Source organism: Plutella xylostella, chromosome 23 (assembly GCF_932276165.1).
Source record: "Plutella xylostella chromosome 23, ilPluXylo3.1, whole genome shotgun sequence".
NCBI lineage: Eukaryota > Metazoa > Arthropoda > Insecta > Lepidoptera > Plutellidae > Plutella > Plutella xylostella.
In genome coordinates, this window is record NC_064003.1 from 9,730,489 (window position 1) to 9,752,798 (window position 22,310).

General features: G+C 37.3%; 3 protein-coding genes across 5 annotated transcripts in view; 1 reads left to right on the forward strand and 2 right to left on the reverse strand.

Moving 5' to 3' along the window:
• The first annotated feature begins 314 nt into the window (after positions 1 to 314).
• LOC119692532 (oocyte zinc finger protein XlCOF6) lies at positions 315 to 12,419 on the forward strand. Its single transcript, XM_048629504.1, has 13 exons — positions 315 to 640; positions 3,887 to 3,997; positions 4,168 to 4,842; positions 5,115 to 5,242; positions 5,579 to 5,653; positions 5,900 to 6,035; positions 6,690 to 6,796; positions 7,600 to 7,722; positions 8,087 to 8,234; positions 9,878 to 10,027; positions 10,519 to 10,710; positions 11,427 to 11,528; positions 12,251 to 12,419. Exons 1-13 carry the CDS (start codon positions 536 to 538, stop codon positions 12,353 to 12,355), a joined length of 2,157 nt encoding a protein of 718 aa, XP_048485461.1. The 5' UTR covers positions 315 to 535; the 3' UTR covers positions 12,356 to 12,419.
• Positions 12,420 to 12,972: 553 nt separating this feature from the next.
• LOC119692565 lies at positions 12,973 to 15,705 on the reverse strand. The gene has a single exon (XM_048629529.1). The coding sequence runs from the start codon at positions 15,694 to 15,696 to the stop codon at positions 13,114 to 13,116; it is 2,583 nt and encodes an 860-aa protein (XP_048485486.1). The 5' UTR covers positions 15,697 to 15,705; the 3' UTR covers positions 12,973 to 13,113.
• A 2,683-nt stretch (positions 15,706 to 18,388) lies between these two features.
• Positions 18,389 to 22,310, reverse strand: part of LOC105391306 (myosin-11) — a 98,965-nt gene continuing 95,043 nt past the window's right edge. For 2 of the 3 annotated variants that reach the window (XM_048629530.1, XM_048629531.1), the window contains 7 exons: positions 22,040 to 22,276; positions 21,758 to 21,943; positions 20,944 to 21,477; positions 20,492 to 20,695; positions 20,125 to 20,193; positions 19,055 to 19,134; positions 18,389 to 18,780 (listed from right to left, as the gene is read on the reverse strand). In XM_048629530.1, coding sequence (XP_048485487.1) covers positions 19,078 to 19,134; positions 20,125 to 20,193; positions 20,492 to 20,695; positions 20,944 to 21,477; positions 21,758 to 21,943; positions 22,040 to 22,276 — 1,287 coding nt within the window. In that variant the 3' untranslated portion in view covers positions 18,389 to 18,780; positions 19,055 to 19,077. The remainder of the gene's footprint in view (positions 18,781 to 19,054; positions 19,135 to 20,124; positions 20,194 to 20,491; positions 20,696 to 20,943; positions 21,478 to 21,757; positions 21,944 to 22,039; positions 22,277 to 22,310) is intronic. The other variant, XM_048629532.1, reaches the window with a different exon arrangement.

Consider the following 22,310-nt stretch of genomic DNA (forward strand, 5'->3'; position numbering starts at 1 on the left):
GGACTTTGTACAAGATGAGAGGTAAGGTGAGGTGAGCCACTGGCCTTTATAGTGCGTAAGAGTACCTAAGAGGTCAGTGGAGTACGGTTCTTGTTAAAGAAGTACCTTGTGGTGCTTGGTAGTGAGCCGGGAACATTAGTAGGTACCTAATTCTTACGAGAAGGGAATAATGAGAGTAAAGGCTACTACACACATTCCGGTGGCAATGCAGCCGAGCCGGGTCCGCTGGTGTGTCGGCACCTTCCAGCCATCACATTTTTTTTGTTCTGAGGGTTTGACACTTTTTTTTTGTAACAACGCCATCTATGTATCGGTAACAGAGTTGGTAATATTTGGTTTGGATTTGTTTCGGTGCGGTGGTGGTCAAAAGATTTAAATTCTATAATATTCCTGCGATTCCTTAGTTATTTGGGTTTGGAATGTAAACGAACGATGTTTCATGGGACTCATGGGATGGGTGCAAGGTGGTAGGAATACAGCGTGAGTCTGTAGAGTTTAGTGTAAAAGAGGAGAAAGAACTCAAGACCTCTCAAATATGGGTTTTGAAAATGTGTGTATAGCTTGCTTGGCTACTGATGTGAAGATGTACAATTTAAATAAATTATTCCATAATGTTTACTCAAATCTGACTGGTATTACGGTGAGTTACAAATGAATATTATTTGTTTTCTCTTCATTTGATTTCCTGTTAACCTTAGATTAACAATAAGCGAACAAGATGGAGGACAGTATACAAAAACTTAGCAAAAAATCTGTCCGCATTTAGTTTACTGCCAAATGTTATTCTCAAATTTTCTAACTGCACTCCATCTTGTTTGTTTATTGTTAATCTAAGCTGTTAAACTATTGTATTTTATGTTTCATACTGTGGACTCATTGGAGTTAACTAAAACAGATTTTGATTGTCATTTTATTTAAAACTAGCTGTTGCCCGCGAGCTTCGCTTCGCCTTAAAATTATTTTGCCGTGGACGACTCCCGAACTACCTACCCAATAACATGCCATGGTGGTATTAAATTAGATGAAAGTTGACAAATAAGTACGAAGATACTTGACTAAAAATGATTTTCATGACTTCATTGAGCAAAGACTTGTATAGCAATGGCAGAATAGTAATTTATAAATGTTTAATTTCAAGCATCTAACTTATGCAGTTTTGGTTTTTTTCATACTACTTACTTATTTTTTTTCACTTTAACTCCCATTTTTCAAAACAAAACCATAACTTTACTAAGGTGTGCAGACATGTTAGATTGAAAACATCTAGGTATCTTGCAATATCCTATTGTAACTAAGCTTTACGGCTGTAACAGCATGCAGATTTCATCACGCACGTGGGATAGCACGCCATTTTCCCGCATCTCGTGTGCATATTCCACGCGTTACAATGAATACTTGTATGAACGCGTGCGGGGAAATCCCGATAACTTCCGTTTTTGTGGGAAAATACGGTACCTAAGCTACGTCCCTTCCAAATTTCAAGTGCCTACGCTACGTTTAGCCTATGCGTGTCAGTCATGGGAATTCCGTATAGAAAATCTCTGCACATTTTTCCTAAAACACCTACGTAATAAGTTTCATGGTTTTATCTTCAAAAATGACGCATAAGAACCCAATGACAACGAATGAAACCTCGTATTGAAAAGTACAGTTGTTTATTGGGTTGTTTTCGAGGACCTTAAAAACTAACTGCAAATACATACAAACTATAAGTACATTAGCTAAAATCAAACCATACCGCGATCTATATCCGATCCGACAACGCCATCTAGGAGCGGACATAGCTACTATATAAATTAAACTTCTAAAACTCAACACCCATAAAACTTTCAACCCCAATATTACACCCCCACACTGTGTTTTTTTTTAAATGCTAATTATTATTTTTTTGTGATTATGTAGTGCCTAAATACAAAATATAATGTTTTTATCTTCAAAAATGACGAACTTCATACAAAATATGAACCGCTATTTCATTCACTCACAGGTCGAAGTTTCAAAAACGCTAGAACAAAATGTTTAATTATTGCTCATCAAGTGCTTAAATATAAAATCCACGATCACGTAGACATCTTCCACTGCTCGCTGAGTGAATTCACACGAACGGCATTATATGTAATTTGTTATTTATAATTTATAGTCTGTTTTGTTTTAATTGTTATTAGGATATGTTCTAAGTTGTAACTTAAATTGTTAATATTATTTATCTACACTACTGTATTGGTTTAGCTGTAAGAGTAGCGTAGTTATGGTTTAAATAAATAAAAATAAAAATAAATAAATAAATAAAGTTTATTTAAAAAAAAGATCTACCCCGGCCGGGAATCGAACCCGGGACCTTCGGCATAGCAGTCAGGGTCACTAACCACTACGCCAGATTTTTATCTTTTAAAATTAAGTATTCGCATACAACTTTTAACCCCCCATTTTAACCCCTTACAACCTCCGTTTCGCAATAAAAAGTAGCCTATGTTCTTTCTCAGGGTCTAGACCATATGTATACCAAATTTCATTCAAATCCGTTCAGTAGTTTTGGCGTGAAAGAGTAACAGACAGACAGACAGACAGACAGACAGACAGACAGTTCCGGATATAACCAACAGATGGCACTAAAAGCGCAATACGGAGAGCTTGTATGGAACCGAGGTCAATTAATATGAAGATCCTACATCGCGGTATTAAAGTTTTTCAGTTGTCTGAAATAAATACATAACCTAATAAGTTAAATCTATTCTATAACTAGCTGTTCCCGCGCGCTTCGCTTCGCCTTAAAAAGTTTTCCCGTGGAAATTCCGGGATAAAAAGTAGCCTATGTTCTTTCCTAGGGTCTAAACCGTATGTATACCAAATTTCATTCAAATCCGTTCAGTAGTTTTGGCGTGAAAGAGTAACAGACAGACAGACAGACAGACAGACAGACAGACAGACAGACACAGTTACTTTCGCATTTATAATATTAGTTAGGATAATAGGAGACTCAGACAGTGACTTTCGCAATTATAATATTAGTTAGGATAATTATTTTATTAACTCTCTGCGGTAGCTACAGGGGTTTGTTATTGACATTGGTAAACTTGCTTAACACATTGATGGACACTAGATTAACGGTGAAACTCATAAAAACGCACAACATTTTTGTATGGGAGTTAAGTGATGGTTTTCTGGTGCACACTTCCTAGGCAAGTAAAGAAAAAACGACGTCGGTGACCCTTGTGTGCATGTGAGTGCACACTTTTTTCTGTATGAAAACTTATTGCTGTGTGCAAACTGGGTGCACATATAACTTTGAAATCCTGCCAAATAAAGCACAACAAGATGGTCTTCATACAAACTCTAGGTAAAACAGGACTGCATTGACCGTTGTTGAAATAATTAGAAAAAGAGTGGGGGCTGCATTGACATTGTGATTTTTTTCTAAAAATGTGGATGACGTCAAATGCAGTCAGTGTCCATCAGTGGGTTAATGTTCCACCAATCACAGCTCTGTACTTATAGCATATCACAATATAGTTGGTCGGTCAGTGGCCCTGACTGCTATGCCAAAGGTCCCGGGTTTGATTCCCAGCTGGGGCAGATATTTGTTTAAAGACCGATATTTGTACTCGGGTCTTGGGTATTGATATTTATATTTAATATGTATCTATCTACTATGTATTTGTGTAGATATATCAGCTGTCCGATACCCATAACACAGGCTCTGCCTAGATTGGGGTCAGATGGCTGTGCGTGAGATGTCCCCACATATTTGTTTATTTATATTTATTTATAAAATTATGTTTATTTTTTTTACATCAATAACAAACCGAGGTACCATCAGCTGTATTTTGAATTTTGAGCCATTAGTTGGATATAACTATATTTCAATTATTTTGTTCTTTTTTTTCAGAGCATTGATGATTCAAATTACATCTGTTTTGAATGTACACACATGCTTTTAAAAATTGATCAATTTCGATCTCAATGTCTCAGAGCTAATGAAACTCTCGCAAGGACAGAGGTGAGTGTGATATAGTACATATATTATATGTAGTGTGTTAAACATATTTTTTTCTTATTCTTAAAAACGTGCTTGGTTAGACTAGTACTAACCCCCATTTCCCGCTCAAATGCATTCATCTTAACACCCTGTATTATACATATTCTTAATATTCTTCCTTATTATTCTAGCATGCACAGGACAGGACCACCTGGCACCATGAACCCAGGTTGAAGCTGACAGAAACCAAAGTTTTGTATTTCGGACCTGATCAAATTGTGTTGTCAGACACTGATGCTGATGATAATGATGTTAAAGAAGCTAAACCATTTCATTCAGGTTTTATACATGCTATAAAATCTGATACTGATGCCCAAGTTCACACTTATGATACAGTTCTGAAGTCAGAAAGAAATAATATACATGTAAATCCATTAAACATAAAACAAAATGTTGTCTTTATTGAACCAGCCATTAGAGAAATGAAAGTAGAATTTGAAAGTGATTTCAACCATTCAGAGTTTGTTGATAGATTTGCGTGTGATATCAAAACTCAAGACACAATAAATATTGAAGATAAAATTAAATTGAAATCTGTCAAGAAGGAGGGTAAATCCAAACCAGCAAGGAAAAGACAAATAAAAGGGTCTCAGAAAAATAATTTGAATAAAGAGACTTTGGATAGAAATAAGCAAATACGTGAAATTATGACCATTGCTGTACAGAGCCCAGAAGATGCCAAAAAAGAAATTGAGATGAGAAGGCAGTCTCATAAATATGAAACATCTACTTTTAAGTGTAACCTTTGTTTTAAAGTATTCAACCATCAGAGGACACTTAGCAATCATATGAAGAAACATAATAATGTAAGTATTAGTAAACTTGTCATTTTTATTTGTTAAAATGTACATTCTGTTAATAATTAACTGGTCTGGTAAAATGCAAAATCGACAAAGCTATGCAATAATATGTACAAGGTTTCCATTCAAGTTGACCAGTTGAGCAACTAACACCACTAAAGACTAACCCCTTTATGAATATAATATAATCATAATATATTTATAAAAGTTGGGTAGAGCGCTGTCCATAGTTTACTATCCGTATCGGCTATAGAATTAATGTAGTGTTTTCATTTCAGGATTTCGTACATGAATGTGACTATTGTAATATCAAAGCGAAGACCCGAATAATGCTGAAGGAACATATAATACGCACTCACATGTACAAGTTCACATGCAAGAGATGTCCGTATGTTTGTTCTGCAAGGTAAGATATTTAGCAATCCAGTATAGTATGGTCACCACCAGTGGGGACCCATTACGTCCCCACTGGTGGGACACGGGTCTCCTTCCAATGATGGAAGGGTTTTAGGCCTAATCTGGCCTAGTGCGGGTTGATGGATCTACACAAGTAGGTACAAAATTTTATTTAAGTATATGAAATGACGTCGCCAACAAAATATATGTGAGCACTCACTCTGTAGCCAAACGGTCTGCCAAGCAAGACACCAAATTGAACCTCTGCAAAATTCATCTTATGAAAAGGTAATCATTCCTATTATATAATTATAATCTTCAATATCTTTACTTCTGTGTTTTCCAGAGTTCAAGCAATGTCTCACATCAGGCAACACACAGGAGACATAAGTGTGTGTAAAATATGTGGCAAAACATTTAAGTAAGTAATTGATTCATTATATTTATTACTATAACGAATGTAAAAGGTAAGGTGTAAATGACCTGCTGAAACCTGATGATTATTTTAAGAACTAGTTTACCACCATACTGCTGGGGAAAATAAGTGTTTTCAGTCTTCCATACTAAGTGTGTACATAAACTTATTTAAAATGTTTAATCTAAATCCAAAATATGCAATACGTTTCTGGACTTCAAACACAACTTTTATAAACATTTATCTTTTCAGACACGCTCACACTCTGGCAATCCACATGCGCGCCAGTCACATCTCTGAGCTGAGTGAGGTCGTGTGTGAAATGTGCGGAGATATATTCATATCTAAAAATGGGCTGAATGGACACATACGCTTATCGCATTCAGGCGTAAGTATTATTTTTGTCAATAACATTTTCAAAGAATTTCCTGTGGTAATTCTGGTATGAATAGCAACCTATGTCACTTAGTCATAATGTAGTAGTAAAAACGAATACCGAAATATTTTTTACTGCGTTCCGTTTGGTTCACGTAAGTAACCAACATAAAGCCAGTTCAACAAAAGAACAAAAGCGTTGGCCCCGTCCCTAACAATAAACCATCTCATTGTGTAAATATCGGAAATATGCGAGAGGCATATTCAATTACTCGGTCCTCATTTGTTTAAAAACAATAGACTAAACAATAAGGTCGATTCTGAAGGCAAAAAATCAAATTGTAGAGCTGTCAAAACCTTAATTTTTGTGATAAAAATCGACTATGTGAATCGTCCCGTAAATATCATTTTACACTAGCAAAATTTACTAATAGTTTTATATTTATTATATGAATATTAAGTTTTCTCTTTAGAAACATACATACCCACACGTCACACGTGAAATAACTACGTATGGTATACGTACAGAAGAGCCCGCCCAGCGCGTGGTTATTTTAACAGTGTCCCGTAATTATTTTGATGAGTAGGAACCTATAAAATTAGTTATAATGTCGTAGTAGTTATGAAGTTTTCTATACCGTGACATAACAATATGGTTTACTTCCAGGAGAGCCTGCCCCGGTCGGGCCCGGCGTGCGCCCCGTGCGGCGCGCGCTTCTGCAGCGACGCCGCCTACCGGAGGCATCTCGTGCTGTCCACCAAGCACCACGTCAGGTCAGTAGTAGTCATGTACCTACCGGAGGCACCTCGTGCTGTCCACCAAGCACCACGTCAGGTCAGTAGTAGTCATGTACCTACCGGAGGCACCTCGTGCTGTCCACCAAGCACCACGTCAGGTCAGTAGTAGTCATGTACCTACCGGAGGCACCTCGTGCTGTCCACCAAGCACCACGTCAGGTCAGTAGTAGTCATGTACCTACCGGAGGCACCTCGTGCTGTCCACCAAGCACCACGTCAGGTCAGTAGTAGTCATGTACCTACCGGAGGCACCTCGTGCTGTCCACCAAGCACCACGTCAGGTCAGTAGTAGTCATGTACCTACCGGAGGCACCTCGTGCTGTCCACCAAGCACCACGTCAGGTCAGCAGATACTCAACACTAAAAGTCGCATAACTTTTGAGCTAAAAACACTCGGAGTTAAATTACCTATTACCCCAAATATCGGTTCCGCCGTTTGGGAGCCTCGCTACCACAGACAGATACACATACAGATATACAGCTTATATTATTTGTTTTAACTGTATGTTGACGATACTGTGATTATAATATATAATTTGTTGTCGTTATATCAAACCTCATTTTCGTCGGGGGTTGCAAAATGCAGTGTAAAGTAGTGACTCAGGGGGTACACCACCGGTCGTGTGCATAAGTAGCTGTACACTTCTGTACCTTTTCAAACTGACAAGAAAGTACACTTCGTATTATGAAAGAAAATGGCGTTTACTATGCAACTAGGGTACAATTTCATCCCCGATATACCACCACAAGCCTAATAACCATAACATCCACAATTCCAGCAACGGTTGTTCCCGATGCGGCGACACGTTCCCGGACGAAGAGGCTCTGAGGCGGCACGTGCGGGAGGCGCACCCCGAGACCACACGGAAAGGACGACTGTCGGATCTGCGCATGCCTGACTGGTATGTATTTATGTTTTACCACAGAACAGATAAAAAAACAACGATAGTCAAATGTATATGGCGCTATGACCCAGAGCAGCCATTGATGAAACATGTGCTAAACATATGTGAAGTCCTATAGTATGCATAAAATATAATTTTCTAAAAAAAGGTACCTAACTTAAGTTTAATAGTATTAATATTATTATTGTGAGGCATGGGAGAAGGAAATAAAGTAAATACAGTAATAGCAGTTTCCCTTGAGCTAAGAATCTTCTTAGAAGTTTTCCCGTGGGAATTCCAGGATATAAAGGAATCCTATGTTACTTCGGACTAACGGGAAGCGTACTGTATATTCTACTTATTTACTGTCTATTAATTTCAGCAATGGCTGTGCTCAATGCGGCGAGACGTTTATAGATGAAGTAGCTCTGAAGAGGCACTTTAGAGAAGTTCATCCTGATTCTAGCCAACAACGGCGAAGCTTATCACATCTCAACATGCCTACTGAGTGGCCCGCGCCTTGCCCTGAGGTACGTAATATATCTCCGTATTTAGAATAGAATAAAATAGAGAAAAAAAGAGATCCTCTTACTTCCGATAGAATGGATAGCGGCCGATATTGACATTCGGTATGACATACAAGCAAGGCAAAGTGTTATGAACTGTCAATGAACTTTGTTTTTATCATGGAAGTAATAATACAACAGGAATGCGCACTGCACCAAAAAAACGAGCCGACAGAGATAGTCAACACGGAGCCCTCCATCTCTTTCTATTTTTGGTGACCATAATTTTAGGTAATTCATGAGACATCAGCAATGCACTTGGGTATCTTGCAGCGGATGTTTAAAACTTGTCACCATTTCAGGAGGCTGAAATTCGCAACCCAATATTTCATACGTTTTCAAATTCGATATAGTACCATCACATGTTAGAGAGCGGACAGTAATATAGTTTGTAATAAAATTGTTGTACAGGTAAGTAAATAACTGACAATGATAAAAAGTCTTAGCAAAATCGCACTCTTTACTGTCAGGACTTTATAGTTCGACTGTAATGATAATAAACACTTGCGATGAATCGGGATTTATCATCGGGTTTAAAATGAGGAAAATTTGTGGGAATTACTTGGAACCACCTTTGCTATGTTACTTCATTGGAAGGAAAGCTGAAATTTGGGAAAATATAATTTTAAGTAAATAAAATTAAGTTGGGTGTAGTGTTGACAAGAAAGTGTCAAAACAGGTTAACATTAACATTAAACGCAACTATGTACCTAAAACGTGTTTACTCTGTGGATGTTCCGTTTACATAGTCTAGTTGATGAAAATCATAAGATTTCAAAAAAATATCTCGACCTAAGTGCTTCCGCCGGTTTTAAGCTTGATAAATTATCTTATAATACTCATATCTATCACCAAAAAAATCAACAGGTCATAACTCTTTACCAGCCTTATAAGATAACAGCCACAATAATACCTAATGATACTTAGGTATAAAATAAAACAAAAAGTTGAATGAAACAGGTCCTAATTAATGGAAAGTGATTCGAATGAATGGTCACCCTAACCATAACGTCTCTCACAACAGTATAAACGTCATCCGTCATCTTGACAACTTCGGTCTTGTCGTAAAGTATTTAGAAAAACTACCAATATTTTTTATGAAATTATTATTCACACAAATATCAAATATTTCATTAAAATTACATGTTTATAATGATTTATCATAAATTTGTTTTTTAAAATGATATGATATACAGTAGTCTATGAGTTAATTTAATTTTTTTTTTCATAGCTCTCTTCGTACAAAATCTACTAAAGTTTACACAACTAAATCCTAGCAATTGTTAGAAAGAGAGGAAGGGCTCTGTGGTAACCCTCTCTATCGGCTCGCGGCCTCTGTCACTTCCAATATAAATCTTAAGGTGAATTCGTTAGGTCTATTTTTGTTTGCATCATTTTGGTGAGTGCGAATTCCTGTTGTATTATTACTTCCATGGTTTTTATGTTACTCAGCCTGACTCAACTTTGACATATCATGGATGCCTTGACGCCATCTGTCGGAGCTTTAAAAACGATATTTGTAACCTCTACGTGTCCTTGAAAAGATCTCATTCTCGATGTAAATTGGGTTTTTTAAAATCACCTAAATACTTGTTTTTTCATTCCAGTGTTCAGTGATACTAAACAGTCGCAAGGAATACAGGCAGCACATACTAGCAGTGCACCCCAACAGCGCTAGAGCGAGGAGAATACGACACAATGACAAGAAAACGGCAGCGAAAAATCATGTGTGTGAAGTGTGCGGCTTAGGATTTACGGTAAGAGCCACGAAATATAGTCAATTCTCACATTAACTTTTGCTTGTGTAGCGTGTAAGGGGACGCTCTAGATGTATTGTGAAAATATTTCGATGCGGGTCGGTACTGTTAGCGACGCTCAGTGAACTCTCTTTTTACGATGCATTAAAAAGAGGTCAACATTACTTTATAAAACTGTTACAAACTCTCAAATGAAATTGCTTTTTGGCAAGAAACCCTCCTTTGTGAACTTACTATTTGTATCTTTGTATTTTGTATCTATGTTTTGTGTACAATCATCATCATTGGCCACAGCATCTATTGTAGATGGTAGTTGCAGCACTCGTAGGTTTATGGGTTGCCGCATCGCCATCGATGGCTTGATGATGGTTGTACAAACCCTATAGCGGCACGGCATTTCTTTCCGCATCGATCGCTAACAAAACATGTGTGTATTAGAGGTGGTAGATCTCGACGAGGTCTAAATTAATTAATAAAATTCCCACTTCCAGGCCGCATGTTACCTCTCCTACCACATGTGCACGCACACGGGCGTCCGGCCGCACGCCTGCGACCACTGCTCACAGTCCTTCGCGTCGCCGGCCGAGCTGAAACTGCACCAGAGAGTGCACCAGCCGCGGCAGGTGTGCGCTGACTGCGGGAATACATTTGCGGATGTGTATTCGTTGAGGAAGCATAGACGGGTGAGTTTTGGTTTTAAATAAATAAATATATGGGGACATCTCACACACGGCCATCCGACCCCAAGCTAGGTAGAACCTGTGTTATGGGTATCACACAGCGGATATATCTACATAGATACATATTAAATACATAAACGACAACCAGGCACAAGTGCTCATCACACGGATGTTTGCCCTGGGCGGAATTCGAACCCGCGGCCCCAAGCTTCGGAAGCAGCTTCACTACCGCCTAAGCTACGGTGCCGTCACAGTTTTAGACGTTTCACATTCGTGCTTTATTTGGAGAAGGATAGACAATTAAGTTACGTTGTTACACGTTTCACACTCGTGCTTTATATGGAAGTGCATCGACGAGTAAGTTCGGTTTTTACACGTTTCACACTCGTGCCTGGAGTGTGTGATTTGGAGATGTTTTTGAGTGTTAAAATCTGGTTGCTGAATACATCTCCCGTCATTTGTTTCCTGATAGACACCCCTAGAGGCGTTGGAATGAATGTACGTAAGAATACGCCGACTGTTTCGTTAGTGTTTGTAAGTCGGTTCCATAATTACATATTTCACACCATCGTCGAGTGAGCGCAGAGGCAACCAATATTGGGACATTTTTAATGGTATTACTGGTGGAGTTACAATTAATTATTTACGTATGTGATTAGTCAGAGATGCTTATGCTATTTTGTATAACTATTTATGTACTCTATGTTATTATTTCCCAGGTGGTCCACCTAAAGATCCTCCCACACAACTGCTCCCAATGTGACAAGAAGTTCCACGACCGCTGCGCGCTGAAGTACCACATGAGACACGTGCACGAGAAGGTGATACGCTTTTATAATAAATTATCTGTTCCCGCGCGCTTCGATTCGCCTTAAAAACTTTTCCCGTGGGAATTCCGGGATAAAAAGTAGCCTATGTTCTTTCCCAGGGTCTAGACCGTATATATACCAAATTTCATTCAAATCCGTTCAGAAGTTTTGGCGTGAAAGAGTTACAGACAGACAGACAGACAGAGAGACACAGTTACTTTCGCATTTATAATATTAGTTAGGATTAGGATTATCAAATGAAACACTAAACCCTACTGAGACTAAGGCCTTGTTCCACAATGTCTGGTTAGTGGCTACCTATGAGATAAAATACATGCTGTCACTGTCAAAAAAATAATAACAGAAAGTGACAGCATGTATTTTATCTCACAGGTAGCCACTAACCAGACATTGTGGAACAGGGGCTAAATTTAAGAATTTTGTAAAAACTACATTATGTAGTAAAGCTTATTATAGTATATAAATGATTATCTAAACGACAAAAACGCGTGGTCTTGTCCACCTCAGCTAAGGCATTTGGAAAAATGAAATGGATATGCTTGAGTAAAATTGTATTAGTTATAAGCAGAAAGTTGAAAAGATGCTCGAGGAGTTTCTTTCGCCATTTCTTTCCTCCTTAATGACGGGGCCTTTGTGAAATGGTGGTAGATTATGACTGACAAGTAATTCTAATATTCTACGTCGAATAAATAAACGATTTCATTCATTTCAAGGTGCCGTGGCCCACCATCAACAGGAAGACTCGGCGCCCGCGGAAAGACGACGGCAAGAGACCTAGGAGGGAGTACCACGATAGTGGAGACAGTGACACTAATTAATATGTTTATACTTGTCCAGTGGATAACTTGGCTGGATGCGATCTATCTATCTATCATGGCGAGCTGATTTCTCTCTCTAAGGTGGGCCATTATGCGTGAAATACCTATGGGGTGACTAAGCTATTAAGCCACCCAAGCTCACGCCAGAAATCCAGTAGACGACCTAGGTCATGGTGGATATATGGGTGGATTCGACGTGAAACAATGAGTCGGAAACATTAAAGACCGCACCTTTGCAACAGACACCATGTAACGCTGAATAAATCAGACATACTTGTATGTATTTTTTTATGAAAGCCAATAGAGGCTACATGTGTAGCTGTAATCCACAAAAAGTGTTGCATTTAGCTGTGTGTTAAATCGACTCGTAAAGTTACGTGATTCTTCGGTATTAGGAGCCAGCATCCTGTAGTAAATACCTTTAATTTTAATAAGTAAAATAGAAATAATATATTAGCTCTAATAAAATAGTAAAATATTACTTTTGTTTAATTTCATCATAGGGCAGGTCAGATATTCTCAGATCAGTATATTCTAGAAGAGGCATAAACGTCTACCGTACATAACAAAATTAAACCTCCAGCATCCATACGATTCATTTGAGTAAATAGAAGAAGTAAATGTTAAACAAACGTGATGTTCTTTTTTATTATTTTTTCAACAGAATGTGAAGTTTCATGAGTTAGTAAAATCATTAACGTAATCGGAAAGTTTTGTTGATAAGCAATTTTTCTGTGACTATAAACTAAATTACATGTTTACCATCGATATCTATTTGATAATAATTGACTTGCTATATTTTGGATTTCTTGGTTCAGTATTTCAAATTTTCTCAGCATGCTAGTCATTATTTCTGTGAAATACTTTGCTTCTCTAACTGTGCTTTCCAATCTCGCATTACAAGCTTTAATTTCACAAACAGTTTTGTTAAATTTATCACTGAGCTCAACTTGTATATTTGTTGTATCTTGTACTGTTTTACCTATGGATTCTTGTGTAATGTTCGTGGAATCAATCGATTTCTTGGTTAGTACCTTATCGCTGATTTCTGGTTCACACAATTCGTATTCTGCGATCAAAGACTCGGCCGGTGGGCATGTATTAATATCAAATAAGCTATATGTTTTTAAAGTTGGTTCTAATGATGTGGGATCTGAAGTGTGGCTGCTGAAAGAACTCTTCACAATATTCGATGATTCGTATTCCATGTCGCCATTAATAGTACGGCGAGTTTCAAACATACTATTCACTATAGCGTCATTAGATCTTATAGTGTCACGTCTCTTTAAGTAATATCTAGGTGTAAGGTCTCTCTTATTGTATTTATGGTTAATGAGTTTTTCAGGTCGTTTGTTATTATAACTAAGCCTTTGAACCATTGAATGCCGTGGGTTTGAAGATTCTTTGAAATTGAGATACTCATGGCCAAATATATCATTGGTAAGGTACTGTTTTGAAGGAGGTAAAGTCCTCAAGTATTGCAAATTATAATCTTGAAAATTGGTTCTTAAATTTGGGAAATATGATTCCTCTAATCTATTGATGTTCCTAGGCTTCGCAACAATTGAGTCTATATGATGACCGTTGTATACAAACGAACGTACTTGACCGTATTCAGATTTTTCAGGATAGTTTCGATCAAAATCTTCATTCTCAGCAAGAAGTTCTTTAAAAGTATTTAGTCTGTGGTTGTTGATATCACGGGTTGGCACTGAAGCGATGTGTACATCGAACTCTCGGTCGTTATGTCCTGTGGTTGGCTTTTGCATGACCCGACTAGCCCGTACGCAGCTACACGCCGGCTGGTCGTCCGGGAGACACGTGGCTTGAGGACACGTGGCCAAGTCGCAATGGCAATTCGGATGCACAGCAATACACGTTGACATCTCGTTAGTCATGAGCACCGGTTGCACGATAGTTGGCCGGCTCTGGCAGTTCAAACATTCACAAGGGGCGCATTTACACGGGTTTTGCATCTGATTTTGTTCTCCAACAGCCATGAGTACTGTGTGACCGACTGTGTAGTTTTGATTTTTATTTCCATGGACGCATTTTTCACATTTGCAAGGTTTACATGCACACGTTTCAGTTTCGGTGGTAATTTTATTTTTACAAACAATACACTCACATGGATCGCATTTGCAAGTGGTAGTTTTGTTAGACGCGTCTTTATTTTCGTCTGCTCCTTTTATATTTTCGTTCATTAATTCGCAGCTTTCACACTGACACGGTTTGCATTCGCAGTATTTTCTTCCTTGTTTAAAAGAGTTAACTTTGGATGTGACGCAGTTACATATTTTACAACTGCATGCCTTGTATACATCTAAAATCCTGCTGAATATGTCATATTTAGCACTTGTCTTAGTTGCCTGTGAATCATCAGCATCGCACTCTGCACATGTATCTGGTTGTAAAGACGAAGTAACACCCAGATCATTGGATTTAAGTAAGTGATCCTGCATATTTGCAACACAGTCAGCGTTTTTGTAAATTGCGTCTTTTAATGGAACACATACATTCTTGCGCGATGCACTGTTTATATTTTCATTAGACGATTTGATATCTGATGTATTAGCTATGTTATCGTTTTGAATGTACGTATCACTGTTAGGTACGCAACTTTGATTTGGCCCCAATTCCGTTACAATCTCGATTCCGTTGCAACATTTGGCTGATTCAAAGCTCTCGTTAACAGAAGACGCTGATTTTGGTTTTCTTGGACTAATATTCGTACGCTTTTCAAAAGATTTTTCACTAATATTATTTAGCAGTTGAGAGCATTTTTCACACTTGTCAGCCATTTTGCTTTTTGTTAGTGATGGTGTATTACTCGAATATTCACCAATACGCTGAGAACATTTTTTACATAAATGCTTGCGATTTGATGGTAAAGACGATTTTGTTTGTTGTATTTGTTGCTTGCACTTTTGACATAATTCCTCATTATTGTTGGTATTTTTTTTATCTTTGTCATATATTTCAGTAATTGATTTCGAGCATTTTGCACATACACTCGTACTTTTCATGGGATTTGAAGGTTTTTCTTGAACACTCTTCTTTAATGATGCAGCACATTTTTCACATAGATTCTTACTATTTATGGGTTGAACAGATTTTGAATTTAGTTCTTCACCTAGCGGTCTAGAACATTTTTCACAGAATCGTCTAGAATTTAATGACACTGATGATGAATTATTAGATTTTGTATCTGTCGGATAAGAACCCTTTTCAGGGATATCTTTGAGAACTACCAAATCCTTTGTGTTGTTTTTATTGATTGGCTGGTTACAATATTTACAGATATCAGTATTGCTTGATTTTGGTGAGGCCTGCCTGCTCATTAGATCTTTACATTTCTGACACATATTATTTTGTGTTGTCAGCGTACGTTTATCTTTTTCATTTTTGTCTTTATTTATTGTCTGGCCGCATGTTTTACAAATATTATACTTTGATTGCGGTTGAGTTTGTCTACTCATCGGTCGCATACATTTCTTACAAATGTTTGTGTTCTCTTTTGAGTGTGCATTTCTTCCTTTTTGATCGTTATCTTTATTTATAGTCTGATTACATATTTTACATAACATATCATTGTTTGATTGCACTGAAGATTGCCTACTTTCAGGTTGATTACATCTCTTACAAACGTTTGTGTGCTTTTTAGGCTGTGCATTTCTCTCTTTCTCAATGTTTTCTTTAGTTATTGTTCGGTTACATTTTTTACATACATACTCCTTGTTAGAATGCAGTGAAGATTGACTAGTCATATCACGACTACATATTTTACAGTATTTTCTACCGTCTGCATGTGCTCGATTTTCATTTAGCTTTTTCAAACATTTTTTACACAAGTCTTTTAATTCTGCATTTGATTTTTGTTGATTTTCATTTTTGTCTTTATGGAAAGGTTGCATCAAGCATTGATCACAAATATCTCTACTTTCCAAACGCTCCAAAGATTTTTGATTTAATTCCCCATCATTTAAGTGTTCGTTTTGACTGTTAGTTTTTCCTATTAATTGTTTACATTTTCCACATAAATCCTGCGTATTCGATGCTATTGCATCTTTATTCTTATTTTTGTTTAGTGTTTCATGGCATTTCTTACATGTTTCTGTTTTATCTAGAGAAAGAGCTTGTTTTTGGTCTTGATCTGATAACCTCAGAGGAGGTATTTCATTGGAAGCTTCAACAGGCACTTTGGGTGTACTATCTGGGGGCTCTACAGTGTCTACATTGAAGGTCTGCTTGCATGTGACGCAAATATTATCACCGCATAATGTTTTTTCGCTGTCTTTTATAGGCTGGCAACATATTTTACAGATATTTTCGCCAACAGGCTGTGATTTTTCATTTGAAGTCTTCGTAGATAGTTTTGTTTTGCTATCCAACAGTTCAACACTTTCAGGTAACGATTTATCTTTTGATTCTTTATTAACCAGCTTGTTAGACGATTCGTTCAATAACATATCTTCATTTTTCAAAGAATCATTATCATTAGGTTTATTTAACTGGCAGCCTTTTTTACACGAATTCTTAGTGTTAGTTTTAGAAGCATTTGTTGTTGTACTTACATTTTGATCCGCACTTGTCTGCAAATTACTTTTGAAATCTGGATTTGCAGGCTGAGAGCATTTGCCACATTTGAATCTATTTCTTGATAGTGAATTATCACTTTTCGTATGTTTACATGGCACTGCAACGCCATCGTTTACTTTATATTTAGCTGTCATCCATTCCGTACGTTCTATCTTTCCTATTCCTTTTTTGTATTTGTATTTAGTTTTATTTCTGATTACTTGAGAAAGCAGTACTTTGTCGACGGGTATAATTATTTCTCGATTGGTGGTAGTAACCACTTCAGTGTTACCGAATAAGTTATCTTCCTGCTCTTTTAAATAATGATCTAGTGAGCAGTTATTGCATATGCAAGATGTTTCGACGTTATCGTCATCACTCATGCCAGCGTCCCCGGGATCGCATATACACTCTACAATGGTTCCATCTGGTTGAAGGCCGGACTGACATGGAGCTTGCCCGGATGTCTGGCCTGTGTCTTCGTTTGTCTGTTCTGTGTCTTCATTGGGAGGGCTGTTACTCTTGATGCTTGTATTACTACAAGACTTCCTGTCTTCTTTACACTTCCCACAGTCCTTCACGCTGGATTTTGTGTCATTCAGCCTTCTGTTATGTTTTTTGCATTTGAAAATATAATCATCTGTCTCACATTCCATGCCCGAGGACGAAGATATGAGATTCAGATTTTCGGAACTCATGGTGGATGGTTTATTTTGCATTGAGGTAAGTACTTATTTTTGTAGTTTCTTTTTCATTGGTGCTCTTTTCCTCGTGCCAACAACATGATTACATAATATGCAGTTTGCGTGGGGATATTCTGTTATTAAATCAGCTTTCTGAAAAGGTTTATATGTGCAATTATAGTTTATTTTAAAGCATTTTCTATTCACTGAACAGTATCTAAACTAGTTCTAGTAGTAAACTATGAAAGATGTATCTACCCTACCCTAATTTTGAAATACCTACAGAAAGAATGTTGATTGGTACCTGAATATCAAGGTTGCATGATTTCAAAACCTGTTGGTAAAGAAATACATTATTTAAACAAAAGGATGGATATGAATAGTAGAAGAATTAGGATTTTTTGTTTGCATGATTTTGTTTGTTTACAAATTTTGCGTGACATATCGATCACTGAGGAAAAAAAAACATGATATCGATGACCAAATTCAGGCAGAGAGAAAATAAGATTTTCTCTGCATCTCATTTTTCAAATATTTATGCCTGTTCTTCTATAAGGTAAGCGTAAATGATTATTCTGACATTATCGTCATCAAAGTTATGGATACAGGGTGTTTCTGGTCGGAATGGCTTGATACACTCAAGGGGAACGTTTTATTTTAATCAAAATCACTTTATCCCGCTCTTAAAATTTGTTTATTGTAGGTTCTAAGTCCTATGAAGTCGGGGTTAGGGTACTTTTGTATTTATGGTAGTTAAATGAAAACGACCAGGTTATTTAAATAAATTGTATATTTATCGTTAAATTACGCCATCGAAATAGACAAGAATGAAAATAAACATACCATCGCTAATTTGTGAATGTCGATTAGAAATAATTCTAAAAATTAATCAAAATCGTTATAATTTATCGAAAAAGTCAATTATTTACAACAAATCTATTAAGTAAAACATTATTGGCACGGAAAATTGATAGATAATAGATACATTCAAAACAAAACGGTACGCTTAGATTATAAAGAACGTTACAAGTTGTTCGATATTTGATCTTACTACGTAGGTATTAAGAGTATCATTTACACATTAATCGTATATTTACAGTCGTTATTATAAACTGGCTACACTAGAACAAGGCACCAGGGTGAGGTCGGTGGTGGTTAAAACACCTGAAACAAAAATAAATCATTTAATTAGGACCTTGTCACAAAAACTTACAGATACATACAGATCTCTAGTGGTGGTTTTTTCACTGCACTAGGACCTAACTATATCCACGTACTCAGTTCGATATTTCTACCTAGTTTTAGTAGGTACGGGCATCACGATAGACGGATAATAGGGCTTCTGGCGGACGTTTATTTTATAAGTCAAATACATTATCATACGCACGGCGCGATCAAAGATTAATTATAGATACTATAACGCAGCAAAAGTACTCACATTAAATAAAACGAATGGCTGATTCAAACATCCGTGCTCCAAACTATCGCATTTGTGCCCAACGCACAAGATGGACAATTCTGAAAAGAACAGTAATGATATTAAAGTACCTACTTACTTAAAAACACAGATAGATAGAAGAAGTTGAATGGACAACATTTCAAAAAACTAAAGCGGCTATAAATCGAAAACCATTTCGAGATTTAGCTCTAAAGGCCACAAAAAAAATGTTTTTGTATTTTTTGGATGTATCATTTTCGAGAAAATCATAAAATAGTAAAAAAGTGCTGATGACGTCATGCATCAGGTGCGATGCATTTTGATGATCAAAGCCTATATATTTAAAAACAAAGTAACTGTCACTTTCATTTTTGATTGACGTTGACGTTTTATCGTGACTTTGTTGTTTATTTGGGTCATTTTCATTAATTCTGTTCTGACACTTTCTGACTATTTTTTTTATTTATTATTAAGAGATGACCTCTATATAATATGTCCCAGAGCATGCCACCGCCTACACAGCTGAAAAAATGCTTCTGCTTATTTTTTTACATGATAAGTACCTACTTTCCATCATCAGAAATATCAAGGTCATTTGAAAATGACCCATTTGTTGGTTGGCATGTAAACAAAGTTTAAATGTCACTTGTCAGTGTCATTTATGTTTTTTTGCAAGACTCAGGCAATAGACAAAAATAAAAATTGAGCCTAATATGTGATGTCACTTCCGGTTTCAAAATAATTAACTTTAAAGTTAAAAATAACATGCAAAAATTTATGTATATACAAAATAAAAAAATACGGGTCCCCTAATTTTCTATAAACTTTCCGAATAACTAATAAAAATATAGGGTAAAGAAAATGAAATGTTGTCCATTACACAAGATACTTTTATACAGAGTGTTGCAAAATACTAAGCCGAAATCCAATGAAATCAGAATGTAAAAATTGATTTTCGGGCTTAGATATAACATGTTGCACATGTAGGTTTCGGCTTAGTATACCCTTTTTGCAACACTCTGTATAAGACCACTTTATGAACAATGGACATTTCAGTGATAGGTACTCACAACTATACTTTCTATCGCGTTCGCTAGCTGCTCCTCCATGATTTTAACATCACTGTGATCTAAAACTTCCTGAAAATATAAATAATTTCGTAAATTCATATTTATCGGCATAGGAAATTTCATGGTAGCTATTCTTGGTATTATAGTCGGTGGTATGGGAAAACAGATTAACGAGAGGATATTCATAGATGATTATGGTTAAAATGATTAAAATGACAACCTAATTAACTAGACATTAGATTCAAATTATATTTGGTGAAAATCAATGATAACTCCATTAAAGTTATTTAATTCGTTTAAAATAATTGCTTCCCGGACATAGATGCGAAAGAGATAAAAGATAATAGAAATATAAATCTCCACGAACCTCTTGACAGTTCTTGACATAGTCAGCCAGCTCGGGCACGGAGGCGCAGAGCCGGGCGGCGGCGCAGGCGCAGCTCACGCTGGCCAATCGCGACGCGCCGTTCAACACGCCCGCGTTGCCCTCCAATCGCAGCGAGGCGAAGTCGCCACGCCCCTCGGAGGTATAGTTGGGGAACGTTATGGAAGACACCGCACGTTGCCAGTCCTAAAGAGTTATAGTTGCGGTCTTAGATTTTATGCAAGAAAATACTGACTTAAATATCGTCAAAATATTATTTTTTGTTTGTGAATGTAAAAGTCACTTTGAGTTACCACAACCCACAACCAAAGAATTATTGATTATCACAAAATGTGTCATTAGTATTTGGAACTTATGTCCATTAGTCACAAGTTATTTATGATATAAATGTATTGCTTTGTGATCATTGAATCTAATACTTATTTCATACTGACCTCCGAGTCTGTTTTGGCATCGGCGTCCCCTATCGACCTGACCAGCTCCTTCGATATCGCCATTAAGAGGTAATTTGTTATTTTCGCTTTGGTTTCCGCTGTTACTTCTACTTTCCCATTGGACGGGACTATATCCTTGCAGAGCCTTGTGAGGTCGTCGTCGACTGTGTTGTGGATTCGGTCGAATAAGTCCTCGATCAGTTGCCCGACTAGATGACTCCTCATTGATGGGCAAGAGCAGCGGGCGTCGGAGCTGAGATAGCCCATGCTGTGGTGCATTCTCCCGTAGTCTGCCTTCTTGGGTACCGCTGTGCATATCGTGTATCCCTCGTCGATGTACTCCGTCCTGTCTGGCTTCAGATCTATTCTTGACGCTTGCAGAGACTGCCGCATCGTCTCACTCCTCAACTCTTCTAACTCTTCCGTCTTTATCGACAACTCGTGACTCAAAGTCTTGATCTTATCGTCGCACCTTCGCTTGCATTGAGACAACGCCTTCTGCGTCAACGAAAGTTGCTTTTCCAGAGATTCCACCTGAGAACACATGTCTTCTTAGAACTTCTCCCAATGTGACGGTTCCATGCAATACCACTCCACGCGTGTCCGATAGATACCATGCTGTGCCGAGCGCGATCGTGCAAAAACCGAGTTAGTTGTGCGAAATAATGAACATGCATTGTGCTTAAATTAAAACCATTTGCGTAATGTTAAAAGAAATAACAAAGATGGCGGTTAGAGACAAGCAACATAAAAGGTTATGTAATAGGAAAACATGAAAACATGCAAATTAGTGCAGAAAACAAAAGAAACTCACCTCCTCCTTCAATTCACTGTTGGTAGTTTCCAACTCTTGACTGTTTTTGTAACTTCTGCTGAGTTCCTTTCGGATAGTATCTAAATCACCAACGAAACCCTTTTCCATGGATTTCGATGACTCTTTGTGAATTTTCAGGTCCTCTATCAACTGTTTGTTTACTTTACGAAGTTGATCCAGTTCAGTCTGAAAATCCAGAGAAATAACAAATTACTTAGCGTCTAATGTCAATTTGCTTTATTTAAATTTTTACGATAAATGTAAATTTTAAATATACCTTACCTTAAATCTAGTATCAAGGGACCGCAACTCTGTCTCTGACTTTCTGATCTCGGTGGTAGCTTTCTCATACATGCCAGCTAGACTTGAGTTTTGAACTTTGAGCATTGTCGCGTCTCTCTCCGCCTTCTCTAGAGCCACTCGCAGGGCCGACTCTGATGATTCCGTCTCCTTGATTTTCTTTTTCAGTGGATCGATGATTGATTTTATTTCGTCCTTCTCTTCGGACAGTTTTACAACCTGAAACATATTTTATTTAGTAATTTTATCGAAA

Excerpts from the sequence above, each read along its gene's own strand:
- LOC119692532 (XM_048629504.1), top strand. The coding sequence starts at position 536 with ATGGGTTTTGAAAATGTGTGTATAGCTTGCTTGGCTACTGATGTGAAG. Across the intron at positions 5,243-5,578 it reads CCGTATGTTTGTTCTGCAAG|AGTTCAAGCAATGTCTCACA; the intron begins GTAAGATATTTA and ends TGTGTTTTCCAG. Across the intron at positions 8,235-9,877 it reads GGCCCGCGCCTTGCCCTGAG|TGTTCAGTGATACTAAACAG; the intron begins GTACGTAATATA and ends TTTTCATTCCAG.
- LOC119692565 (XM_048629529.1), bottom strand. The coding sequence starts at position 15,696 with ATGAGCAGGCAGGCCTCACCAAAATCAAGCAATACTGATATCTGTAAA.